General features: G+C 37.3%; 1 protein-coding gene across 4 annotated transcripts in view; it reads left to right on the forward strand.

Annotated features, from left to right (window-relative positions):
* Positions 1-14,095, forward strand: part of MKLN1 (muskelin 1) — a 328,173-nt gene that overhangs the window by 259,497 nt on the left and 54,581 nt on the right. For all 4 annotated transcript variants that reach the window (XM_066262318.1, XM_066262317.1, XM_066262316.1 and 1 more), the window contains one exon: positions 4,452-4,564. In XM_066262318.1, coding sequence (XP_066118415.1) covers positions 4,452-4,564 — 113 coding nt within the window. The remainder of the gene's footprint in view (positions 1-4,451; positions 4,565-14,095) is intronic.

Consider the following 14,095-nt stretch of genomic DNA (forward strand, 5'->3'; position numbering starts at 1 on the left):
GAATTGGGTTTCAACTCTGAGGGAAATTTGGTAAATAGAGAGAAAAGGCGTGTCTTTTTTGTTTCAGCTTACAAGTCTGTTCAGGTGAGAGTTTAAGTGTTCGTTCTATTAGGCAGTTCTTTGTTATTTAATGCTCACTGAATTTTGAGAACCTACATTACCAGCCTTTTCCCTTCTCACAGAATAAGTAGTATTCTCTCTCAAATCAGTGGAAAAATTAAAGAAAAACAAAAAAACTTTTCTATTTGTTTTTCTCTTGGTGTCTATATATTAAACTGAGAATTAAGTTATCCTCCTTCCCTAGCCTGTTAACCCTTCTCCTACCTCTTCTGTTTGACACTTGAATTATTTTATATAAGGTTGGGCTCATGCTGTCACTGCATTGTATACTATTTCAAAATGGAAAAATTAATTTAAAATAGCACGCCATCTTGTGGAGGATAATGCAATCAGCACAGTCTGACTTAGCCCTAAAATCAGAGGATAGGTGTTGTATTTGGGCTCTTAAAATAAAAAGTTGCTGAAAATTGAAGACACTGATGTGTTAACATTTCTACCTTATTTTTAGTGTACATAAATATGTAGGTTAGTGCTACTGGTACTAAGCAGCTGTACTGATACCAGAAAGGCCTGTACCAAAGAATATGGTTGAATTGTGGTTTTTGTGGCCTAAGTAATGAGAGGTTTATTGATCGGTTGATGATTGATTCCTTTATAGTTGCTTAGACTGAAATTGGTTCACTATTTTGAACATAGGCTATTATTGATCAGTTTGCTTCCATTTCCTTTCTTTCATTGGCTCTTCCTTTTCAGGCTGTCCCATATGCTGCAAGTTGAGATCTGACCATGTTATGTCTCAGCCTAAGATCTTCATAGCTACTCCTAAGTCTGTGGCGCCAAGTTCTTAGCCTCTGTCATTTAACACCTTCCATGTTCTGCCACTATCAGTCTTTTTAACCTTATCTTTACACCACTACCTTTTGTGTTCTTTTAAATTGAACAGTGTATTTATTCATTGCACAGTTTTACCACTTTGTGTGCATGATTTAATTTAATTCTCCCTGTACTTTATGAGCTAGGAACTCTAGTGTGTCATTTTAGGGACGAGGAAGCCGGAGGTTAAGGAACTTGGTGGTGCTCACATAGCAGGTCTGTCTGACTGTAGAGTCCACGTCTTTAAAAAAACACTTTTTGCCCTGGCCGGTTGGCTCAGTGATAGAGCGTCGGCCTGGTGTGCAGGAGTCCCGGGTTTGATTCCCGGCCAGGGCACACAGGAGAAGCGCCCATCTGCTTCTCCACCCCTCCCCCTCTCCTTCCTCTCTGTCTCTCTCTTCCCCTCCCGCAACGGGGGCTCCATTGGAGCGGGGTTGGCCCAGGCGCTGAGGATGGCTTAATGGCCTCTGCCTCAGGTGCTAGAATAGCTCGGGTCGCAACAGAGCGACGCCCCAGATGGGCAGAGCATCGCCCCCTGGTGGGTGTGCTGGGTGGATCCCGGTCAGGCACATGCGGGAGTCTGTCTGACTGCCTCCCCATTTCCAATTTCAGAAAAATACAAAAAAAACCCAAAAAACAAAAAAACACTTTTTGTGTTTTTCTGTATCTGTACCTTTATTTTTTACTCTGCTGAAATGTCCTTGTCCCTCCATTTTGCCAGCAAACCCACCTTGTGATGTGAATACCCATTTCCATGAAAACTTTCCTCAGTCCCCTCAACTGGTTATACTCTCTTTCCTCCTTGGAAGCCTAGTGCAATTTTTTAAGGCACTTAGCTATCCTGTAGTCATGATGATTTATGTACTTGTTTTTTCTTCTTGACTGTAAGCTCCTTGAGGAAGAGACCATGTCTTTTTTATTTTATTATTCTCTGCAGTGGCTTGCCAGTCCAGATTAGTACTCACATATTGGCTGAACGTTCCCAAGTGCTGGGAGAAATGGATAGCCACTGTAGCCTGTTCTCCTTTAAGAAAATAAAGAGAGAGGAGGATTGTACTTTCCCAGGGATGTACGTGAATTTTTATATAACCTATAAGCATGAGAGGGAACATTCAGTAAACCAGTCTACTACCCTGTTGCAAATAAAGTTTTCGTTTTTTCACTTTCTTCTCACTACAGTTCTCTCCATTATTTCTATGCTCATTAAAAGTTTTTTATGTTGGGAGTTGATGCTTCCTGCTCCTCCCTTCTCTCTCTCTCTCTCTCTCTCTCTCATTCTCTCTCTCTCTCTCTCTCTCTCTCTCTCCTGTCTAAAATGAATAAATAAAGTCTTTTAAAAAAAAAAGTTTTTTATGTTATTTATGCATTAAGTAATACTGATATTTGCTTCTAGATATTTCATCTCTGAATGATTTAACTTAAATAATTAGATGATTTAATTAAAACTTTGTTATGCATTTCATTCAGGTATGTCAAAAGGTCCTATTTTTGACTGATTTATTCCATTTTACTATTAAACTTCAACTGGGACTACAAAGTATTCATGGACAAGAATGACATCTTGGATTAATTCCATTGGGATGCTTGCTCTGTGCCAGATTTTATTTTGCTCAGCTATCAATGAGCCTGTTGTGGCAATGTGGGTTTTCTTTGCTGTGAGAATTTATGCGTACAAAGAGACCTGCTTTTCAGAAAGAACATTGAGAACCCAGAGCTGAAGAGGAAGGGTTATGAAAGTTAATGAACTAGGGTAACCTTATCCAGAGGGTGCCTAGAAACACTATAAAACAAAAGGTCAATTGCTATTGCTATTTTAGTTATATACCCCCTCCCTCCTCAGGCTTCAGAATTTAACAGGGCTAACTGCCTTTATATGTGGCCTTGGCAAATCATTTTTAAACTAGATGAAAATTCTTTATTTTTTCTTATAAAATTCTATGTATCTGGGCATTAGTGTGTGCCATTTGGGAAACAGAATGTTACTTAACTAATGATAATGGGTTGTTTTGTAGTTCTGAGATATGGCCATTTTTAATAGTTTCATTGCCATTTTTTCATGTTTGTACAGAGTCAAAAGTGTTCTAGATACTCAGTGAGACATGGAATCGGGCACAATAGCACTGTTTTTATTGTGTCAGTGGTACTTAGTAACGATAAAGTATTTTTTATTTCTGTGTATTTTAAAGGTACAAATGCTATTTATATTGACAGCCTTTGGAATGTTTTCATGAAACTTATATCTGAAAAACTTCATGACAACACTGAGAGTTTTGTAAATAAACAAAACAAGAACCAGTGAGGTTAAGTGACCTGTTACTGAGTTAGCAGTAGAACTCAGTCCTGTTCCAGTGGTCTCTTATTTAGAAGTACTGTTTTAATTTCCCAAGGTTCTAGGAGCATACAATGCATAGAATGGGACATTTCATTTAGAAAATTCACTTAGAGTTTGAAATTATATGATGTAAGACCAACTCTGTGAATGGCAAAAATTTTCTTAAATGGTGTTACAGTATTTCCAGGTGCTCTTTTCACTTGTGATCCTTCATGGTAGGACATAATTAGATGAGAGTCTCCTCACATATAGGACTAGGGTGTCAGTTAGAGAGTAGATGGCTTTACAGTTTTTCTATATGTCTTATTTAACTACAAAATAATTGCTTGGCTTGTATAATCAGTAGACATAAGACATTTATTTGCAAAGGGGGGAAATATTTGAAGAAAGGAAAGGCACTCTTACTATACAAAGAAGAATGGGAAGATACACAATGTTATGTATAAAGATTTTCACTGTTCACTGAGCAAGAAATCAGTTGTCACAGGAATAAAGTCAATGGGTATATAGATATTTCAAAGTTAGAAATATTTTCAAGAATACCTAAAATGACTTAAAGGTTGATTTATGAGGAGTTAAATCTACCAGTATATATGGAAATATCTCCCCCAGTTTCTATGGGAATCATTTATTCTAAAGATATCTACCTTTAAGTCCCAGCTAATCATTGTTTTTGGTATTACATTAAGAGAAAATATGATTTTTTTTTTAGAAAATAGATGTTTTGTTATATTTTAACCTATATATTTCTCTGGGATTTCTTTCCTTTGTCTTTTTTTTTTTTTCAGTCTGAAGCTGCATTATTAAGATGGTTAATGTAAAGTTTTCCTGGCCAAACACAGAAACTCCTAAGCTGGCTGCACGTCAGGTTCACCCTGGACGCTTTAGAAGCACAGGCTCTTTCTACCTGCTGAAGACCCATGGACTCAGTCTTAGGGAGCGCCTCCTCATGATGTGCATTTCTATAAATCTCTCGAAAGAGTGCTTCTGCAGCAGCTTCTCCAATACACACGTTTAGGAAATACTAATCTAGAAATATTTTGGAATGTTACCAGTTTAAAAATTTTAAGTTTATTTAAATGTACCTTCTTAAACAATCTTAGAGACAACTGACTAGCTCTGGGTGCTAGACTTACATTTTGTCCTTAAGTTTATCTTTTTACATATATTTTTCTAATTTTCATAGAGACCGTTTATTTGTTTGGCGGCTGGGATGGAACACAAGATCTTGCTGACTTCTGGGCATACAGTGTGAAGGACAACCAGTGGACATGCATCTCCAGAGACACTGAGAAAGAGGCAAGTTCTCCGACTTCATCAGTCTGGATTGCAGCAGGGGTGCGGGTTGTTCGCTTCTCTTTCTGGACCATTTGATGAGTTTGTGATGAATGGGTTTGGTTTTGTACTCTTGCATTCCAGGTTCTTCAGCTGCTTGTACATGAACCAATCTGTCTTACAGAGACAAAAAGAAGTGGGTATCTAATATCATTTAGTTTTTACTACTTTGGCCTGGAAATGGACCTGTGTAACTATCTTTTGCTCATGTCCCCGCACCTCTACTCTTATTTCAATCATTCTTCTTATTTTGAGTTCCTCTGGAAAATTGTGCTTTGGATGTCTTCACTATCTCACTATTTTGATCCCTCACTATTTGACTGTCAATTTTACAAATGATATATATTTAATTTTTAACTAAAATTATATGTGTGTAGTATTGGTGTGTGTCTATCTAGTAATACATGTACCCATAAAGCATTTCCTTACTGAATAAGATTGCTTGGATTTATGGCTCTGAATTAAATAAGTGCATAATTACGCACTGGTATAAAGCAAAAATTAATTGTTTTTTTCCAAATCTTTAAAGAATTTTTTATTGTACCCTCCATCTAAGATGTTTCAGATTATGAGGTTAAAAATAAACTGTAACAAAACAGTAGGAGCTGCAGACAAAAGATGGGAGAAAAAGACCTAATTTAAGGACCACTGATTTTAATCTAGGAAGGCTATTTAGAAAGATCTGGTGCTATGTCTTTAATCCCTGGATACTGAATTCATGCTTACTCAGTTGTTCCATTGATGAATTATTTGATTTTTCATTCTTATCTGTCCAAAGATATCTTAAAATTCAGATTTCTATTTATTATTCCTGCAAAAGTATGTAAGAAATTGCCTTTGTCTTTCAATATTAAAGTACCATTTTCTGAAATGATTATTTCTATCCTCAAAAAAAAGACACCTGAAAGAAAACCTAGCTTTTTTCTCTTAAGCTATTTTAAATGTAGGTTGACTGCATCTGTAATTATTCTTGCAATTGGTCTAGAATTTATCCTGAAATTTTCCCTCTTATTCATAGAGTATATTTAACTATTGCCTAAGTTTCAGCAGTTCAAGCACACAGTATTGAATCGCACATGTCTTTTTGGCATTAATTCTAACTGTGATTTTCTTCCTAAACATTTTTGCCTCTATTGTTGATCCCCAGATCTAGTTCCCATTCATTAGCAGTCTTTAGAAAACATATTTGGCCGTGTAATACCTGCTTAGACCCTATGGTTAGCTTCAGTGCATTTCAGCTATCTGTTATATTCTATTTTATTCAAAACTTCACAAAACTTGAGTGGCATATAGTAATCATTTATTTTACTCAAGTTTACAGAATGGCTGGGTCATTCCTTTGGTTTTGGTGGGCTCTCTCATGTGTTGGGTGTCAGTGGGCTGTCAGCAGAGGAAGCTTCAGCTGGACTATTTGGCTCTGTTCAGTGTAGTTGTGCACCTTCCTGTTGGCTAGCTGAGACTTGTTCTCAAATCAGGCAGGGCTGCAAGGGGGATGAAGTGACAGGGGCACGCCACCAGATTTGTTATTGTCCCATTGGCAGAGGAAGTTATGTGACCAAGTCCAGAGATACTGTATGGTTAGGGGCCCTATCAAAAGGCATTGGTTAGATACAGGGAAGTCTGAATAACAACAATAATCAGAATGATAAAACAATTTCTCTACCTTAGTTTCTTTCGTTAGAGTAAAAAGTTCAAATTTCTCATCATGATTTGGTCCGTATTTACCTTTCTAACCTCATCTTATCACTGTGTGCCAGCCATACCTATAGTTGCTGGAATTACTCAGTCTTCTCACCTGTGTCCTCTGGCTGTACTTTTTTCCCTGTTTGGAATTAACAGAGGGTCCTCCTCTCATGCAGCCAGCTTTTACCTAGTAAATGCCTACTTATTCTTTAAAGCTGAGTTCATACTTCACTTCCTCTGTGAATGTTCTTGGCTTCATGCAGAGTTAAATTTTTTGGCGTGCCCATTTAATGCCTTATATTCTTTGGATGGGTTACTGTAATGATTGTTTTGCATTCCTATTTCCCTACTGAGACTCTGAATCCCTTAAGGCATAAATCATATACTTACTCTTTAGTGAGTAATAGGTGATATAAGTTAAATGAAACGTTAATGCTGGAGAAAAGCAAGGAAATGATAAATACAAAATTCTGGAGAGTGGCAGTTTGGCAGGAGAGGGGGCTGGTTTACACAGGACCTCAAAGCTAATATTAATATTCTACATTTGAAGTTAGGCATGGGCATTATTTTTTTTCTTCCAACTTTATTTATTTATTTATTTATTTATTTATTTATTTTTAAAATAATTTTATTTTTTTAGTGGGGCAACATTAATAAATCAGGATACTTATATTCAAAGATAACAAGTCCAGGTTATCTTGTCATTCAATTATGTTGCATACCCATCACCCAAAGTCAGATTGTCCTCTGTCACCTTCTATCTAGTTTTCTTTGTGCCCCTGGGCATTACTTTTTATACCACTTATATATAATAAGTAATATTTATAATACAGTTAATAATTATTTAAAACTAATACTGAAAAATAGATTTTTGATGTGAACAAACTTTCTGTTATTTTGAAGTCAATAGCTCTAAGTGGTGACCCAGTGCTAGAGATTTATTGTAGTTTATTCTTATTTTCTTCATACAGACACCAGAAAACCTTTTGTTGATCTTTCCATGAATTGAGTGGTAATATATGGCTCTAGCATAAATGCTCATTCCTTCCAAAGCTAAACAATTAATACTCATTATCTAATTTTATTTTCTGTACCATTGAGTTCAAGTTATTGTTTCATGAAACCCAGGGCATGTGTTTTAAAAGTATGATACATAATTAAAAAGCAGAAATAATTTAATTCACTTAAATATGAATCTAGTAACACGTTTAAGAGATTGAGAGAATGGGATGGCTCAGTTTTTAAAGAGAATAATTATTTTAAATGTTCAAGTTGATGTGCAATAAGTTTTTATAGGTTCAAAATGTATTTTTCTTCAGTTCTGCACTTTTAGAAATCTCTTTAATATCTGAATTAATGGATGACAGCTAGAGTCTCATATCTGCTCCTGCACTTAATGTTTTATAACATACTGTTTTGTGTGAAATATTTGAAGAAAATTGGACCTCACATGGATATATTTTTGGAAAGGAGAGTAGCATTTTAATAGACTTTTAAAATAATTACACATTTAACATTTCATACCCCAGATTAACAAGTGGTTGTTTCTTACAGGTAATGCATTAGAGACTCAAATCATATCAACCAACTAACATTTCATATTCTGTTACAGTAAAATACACTAGGTCTTTCCCTTGAATGGTTCATTAATCCATGATTTTTTTTACCCATATTTATGGTCACTTGAAAAATAGTGATTCTCTGAATTAGTGCACATCTTCCAAATGTTGACGTATCTTATACAATATCCTGAAGTAATACATTTGTTAATTTCATTATCAATCTCACCTTGGCAAAGTCTTTTAAGTATTGGGAAGGTTCCAAAATTATATTGGCAGGTAGGAGTTTTCAAAAATTCTAATTTTTGCTTAATGTAAAAATGCATTTTATCATTGACAATTTTGTCAGTTGTTTTCATTCAAAATGACATACTTCATTTATTTTTCAAAAAATGTCTGCCATATCATAATGTCTGAATAACCATGCTTAGATTGTTAGTTTTCTTTCCAGGAAATACAGTGTTTAATGGAAAAGGTAGCTAGGTCAGCTGGCAACTCAGTCACATAGGTGGTTTTCCTTGAAGTTACCATTATACATCAAGTAGCATTGTTTTATAGTTTTCTAAATCTCTTTAATATTTGGCCTAATAGAAGGCAGCTGGATTCAAATCTGCTTCATTTAATATGTTGCTATATCAAAGGTCATGGGGGAAAAGTCTGATTCTTATTGACATTGAGCATCTTTTCATATGTCTATTGGCCATCTATATGTCCTCTTTTGATAAGTGTCTATTCAGGTCCTGTGCCCTTTGTTTTGTTTTGTTTTGTTTTTGTGTGTTGAGTCTAAAGTTCTTTATAAATTTTGGATATTAACCTCTTATCAGACGTATCAGTGAAAATACTCTCCCATTCAGTGGGTTGGCTTTTCATTTTGTTGATGTTTTCTTTTGCTGTGCAAAACCTTTTTATTTTAATATAGTCCCTTTTTTTTTCTTTCATTTCTTTTGTCTGAGGAGCTATATCAGAAAAAATATTACTATGAAAATGTCTGAGATTTTACTGCCCATGTTTTCTTCTAGGATTTTTATGGTTTTGAGTCTAACAATTTGATTTGAGTTTAGTCTTTTGTGTGGTGGAAGAAAGTTGTCTAATTTAATTTATCTATCTAATATTCCCAAAACCATTTATTTAATAGATTATCATTACCCATTGTGTGTTTTGCCTTCTTTATCAAATATTTTTTTATAAATAAATTTTTATTAATTTTAACAGGGTGACATCAATAAATCAGGGTACATATATTCAAAGAAAACATGCCCAGGTTATCTTGTCATTCATTTATGTTGCATACCCATCATCCAAAGTCAGATTGTCCTCCGTCACCCTCTATCTAGTTTTCTTTGTACCCCTCTCCCTCTCCTCCCCCTCTCCTTCCTTCCTTCCCCCCACCGTAACCACCACACTCTTGTCCATGACTTTTAGTCTCGTTTTTATGTCCCACCAATGTATGAAATCCTGCAGTTCTTGTTTTTTTCTAATTTACTTATTTCACTCCGTATAATGTTATCAAGATCCCACCATTTTGTTGTAAATGATCTGATATCATCATTTCTTATGGCTGAATAGTATACCATGGGAGTATATGTGCCACATCTTCTTTATCCAGTCTTCTTTTTTTTTTTACAGTGATTAAAGCCTTTAAGCAAACTCTTGGCCAATACAGCAAGAATCCATAAAAGAGTCATGTCCTTAACATGTTCACCAAGTCCACGTTGGCCCCAAAACCATGCCAAATCCCTGAAAAATGCAACCCAACCCCAGTTCAGTCTGTTAGGAGCTGTCCCAAGGAGCAGGATTCCAGGAAAAGTCCACATCCAGGAAAAGTCCGCATGGCACTGGAATTGTTGTCACAATTCTATACTTTGCAGCTCATGTCCAAGTCCCAATGACCACTGCTTCTAGCTGGTAATGATTCAGGTAGACTGGAAATGCCATCTGCAGCATGTGTGAAGATAGAGCCTCTGTTCTCCTCTGCCTGGAGAGATGAGACCAGGTTGCTTTTCCCTGGAGCTCTGCGACTGTGGCGTGGTAAAGAGAACCTTGGGATACACTAAACTGGGTGGCAAAGGTAGATTCATAATAGAAGTTGGCAAAAGGGGGAAAGAGAGCTCTAAATTAGGAGTAGGTCCCAGCCTGAAATATGAGTGGGGCATTGAGGTAGGAGGAATAAAGGAAACACTATATATTAAAGCAGCAGAAAATAGGACTATCAATACCCACAACAGAGATCTTCGAGGGAAGAATAAAAAACCTGACTATTCAGGCAAGACATAGTTAAGTGGCCCTTGTGCAAATGAGATCAGTTTACCTGCTTCTTGGAAGAAATACTCTAGGCTCGTCCACAGTGTTGTAGATGGGGCCGACAGCCCTGGGCACCTTCAGCCTTCAGTGGCAAACCCCAGCATTCTGGGCAAGATTAGGTCATAGGTGGCTGGAGCAGGGCTGGAAGAGACTGAACCCTCCCTTAGAGGAGCGAGGGGGAAGCCTACCTTCCAGTGTCCCTGTTTCCTCACAGCAGAGGCATGTAAGTCTGGCAGGCTTTAGCTCAATGACCTTCCTTTCCAGTATTGAAGCAGGACCCAGATGGCATCCTATGAGAGCCCTTTGGGGCGTTGGAGCCTTTGAGGGCTTATCCTAAAAGCTGGTAGTTCACCTGATCTCTATTGGGCTTTTTCTGCCTCTTGGTATCTTAAAAGCCATGCTCAGAAGATCTCGCTGAGGGGTTTGAGGATCCCCGTCCGCCTATATAAACCTTTTCCATATATCTGAAGTTATTTGGAAAAAGACAAAACATTGTTATTAGCTGGATCAAATAAAAGAAGGTAGAAGTTTGTAGGAGAAAAAGATTTGGCATCTCCTGTTCATCAGCATTCAAAAGAAATTTTAAAATTTTAAAGTAAAAAGCATGATATGGTAGACCCATAGGAGTTCCAGGATATGACTCACCCCTTTTAAATTTTTTTAAATTGACCTTAAAATATTTGCTGGGTACACTTTAATAATACCTTGACTTTAAAGATTATAAGAAATACACATAATTCAAAAGGTTTGTCCTTTGTCAAATATTAATTGACTCTAATGGGTTTATTTCTGAACTCTACTCTGTTCCATTGATCTATATGTCTTTTTTTTTTATGCTAGTATCATGCTGTTTTGATTGCTATGGCTTTACAGTATAGTTCAGGGGTCGGAAACCTATGGCTCGCGAGCCAGATCTGGCTCTTTTGATGGCTGCATCTGGCTTGCAGACAGATCTTTAATAAAAAAATAATGTTAAAAATATAAAACATTCTCATGTATTACAATCCATTCATTTCCTACCGCTCATGTTCATGGTTGCGGGTGGCTGGAGCCAATCACAGCTGTCCTCCGGGACAACACCAAATTTTTATTGGATAATGCATAACGTACACGAGTCGTTGTGAGGTCAGGAAGTAAACTTCCCTCCTTTTAATCAAATAGTCAGCTAGCAAATGGCAGAAACCCTTTTGATGAAGAAGATGGCTAAAAGAAAAAAAAAAAGATGAGGAGTATCGTACTTTTCAGCAGGAAGGACAGAGGAATTCGCCTTTGTAGAGAGAGCAGGTTTTGCAGTGTGTCAAATATGCAGTGATAAAATTGCATCAATGAAACAGTCAAATATAAAGCAGCACTTCGACACATGCCATACTACATTTGCATCGAAATATCCAGCGGGGGACAGCAGGAAGAAAACATGTCAAGAGCTACTGTGCAGAGTGCAAGCTAGTCAGCAGCAACTCCGTGTTTGGACCCAACAAGGTGACTGGAATTCGGCTAGCTTTGCTGGTGCTTTAGCAATTGAGAGAAACGGAAAGCCATTCACAGATGAGGAGTATGCCAAAACATTCATGCTTGATGTTGCCAATGAACTTTTTGACGACTTTTTGGATAAAGACAAGATAATCAAATGAATAAAAGACACGCCTCTGTCGTCAAGAACTGTTCCCGATCATTCCATCATGATGGCAAATCAAATTGAGGCAACACAAGTGAAGGACACAAATGCAGCACCATTCTTTTTTCTCGCTTTGGATGAGTCAACAGACGTAAGCCATTTATCCCAGTTCAACGTGAGTGCAAGGTATGCTGATGGTGACACACTACGTGAGGAAAGTCTTGCTGTTTTGCCTATGAAACACACAACAAGAGGGGAGGATTTATTCAAGACTTTCACCGAGTTTGCTAAAGAAAAAAATCTACCAATGGATAAACTTATTTTAGTGTGTACTGATGGTGCTCCGTGCATGGTGGGGAAATACAGAGGATTCGTAGCACTTCTTCATGAACATGAAAAGAGACCCATCCTAAGTTTTCACTGCATCCTGCATCAGGAGGCGCTTTGTGCCCAGATTTGTGGTGAGCAGCTTGGTGAGGTGATGTCACTGGTCATTTGGGAGGTCAACTTTATTGTTGCCCGACATTTCAGTGATCGCCAGTTTAAAACACTGCTGGATGAAGTTGGAAATAATTATCCTGGTCTGCTTCTGTACAGCAATTTGTGTTGGTTGTCAAGAGGGAAGGTGCTTAGCCGTTTCGCGACTTGTCTGAGCGAAATCCAGATTTGAAATGAAAAACATCGAGCAGCCTGAGTTAGCTAACACTGAGTGACTCCTGAAGTTCTACTATCTCGTGGACATGACTGAACATCTGAACCAGCTCAATGTGAAAATGCAAGGCATTGGAAATACAGTCTTATCTCTTCAACAAGCAGTGTTTGCATTTGAAAACAAGCTGGAACTCTTCCTCGCCAACATTGAAACAGGTCGTTTACTACACTTTGAAAAACTGGAAGAGTTTAAAGATGCATGCACAGTAAGTGACCCTGCTCAACATCTTAATCTCCAGCAGCTAGTGGGTTTCACATTTAATCTCCTGCAGTCATTCAAAGCACGCTTTGGAGAATTTCGTGAGTGCACTCGTCTTTTTAAGTTCATCAGCCATCCACACGAGTGTGCAGTGGACAGCGCTGACCTGAGTTATACCCCCAGTGTCTCCGTCTGAGATTTTGAGCTACAAGCTGCTGACCTGAAGGCCTCAGAAATGTGGGTGAATAAGTTCAAGTCACTGAATGAAGATTTGGAAAGACTTGTAGGACAGCAAGCAGAGTTGGCGAGCAAACACAAGTGGGGAGAAATGAAAAAACTTCAACCCGTAGACCAGCTGATTGTCAAAACTTGGAACGCGCTTCCTGTCACATACCACACACTGCAGCGTGTGAGTATTGCTGTACTGACAATGTTTGGCTCTACGTATGCATGTAAGCAATCTTTCTCACATCTAAAGAACGTTAAGACCAACCTACGATCACGTTTAACAGGTGGAAGTCTCAGCGCCTGCATGAAGCTTAACCTTACCACGTATCAACTAGACTACAAAGCCATCAGCAAAACCATGCAGCACCAGAAGTCGTATTAATGATAAGGAGTACTTTATTCATCATTGGTTAGCAATAGTATAACAACCTTATTAAAAAGAATTCAGAGACTTATTGTACTTTAAGTGTTGGTCTTACATAAAATGCACACATTTACTTATATTTAGTATTAAATATTGTATGGTTCTCACAGAATTACATTTTAAAATATGTGGCGTTCATGGCTCTCTCAGCCAAAAAGGTTTCCGACCCCTGGTATAGTTTGAGATCAGGAAGTGTGATTCCTCCTACTTTGTTCTTCTTTCTCAGGATCACTGTTGCTATTAGTGTCTTTTGTGGTTCTGTATAAATTTTGGGGATATTCATTCTAGTTCTGTGAAATACACCATTGGTATCTTCATTGGAATTTAGTTGATTCTGTAGATTGCCTTGGGTAGTATGGACATTTTAAGTTCTTCTTATCCATGAACATGGTATATGCTTTCCCTCACCTACTTGTATCATCTTCAGTTTCTTTCTTTGGTGTCTCATAATTTTCCAAGTACAGGTCTGTTAGCTCCATGATTAAATTTATCCCTAGGTATTTTATTCTGTTTTGAAACAATTGTGAATGGAATTGTTTTTTTAGTTTCCCTTTCTGGCAGTTCATTATTGGTGTATAAAAATGCTACTGATGTCTACATATTTATTTTGTATCTTGCTACTTTACTGAATTCATTTATCAGTTATAGTAGTTTTTTGGTTGAATATTTGTGGTTCTCTATATACAGTATCATATCATGTGCAAATAATGACAGTTTTACTTCTTTCTTTGCAATTTGGATACCTTTTATTTCTTCTTCTTGTCTGATTGCTGTG

Source organism: Saccopteryx bilineata, chromosome 2 (assembly GCF_036850765.1).
Source record: "Saccopteryx bilineata isolate mSacBil1 chromosome 2, mSacBil1_pri_phased_curated, whole genome shotgun sequence".
NCBI classification, from domain to species: Eukaryota; Metazoa; Chordata; class Mammalia; order Chiroptera; family Emballonuridae; genus Saccopteryx; species Saccopteryx bilineata.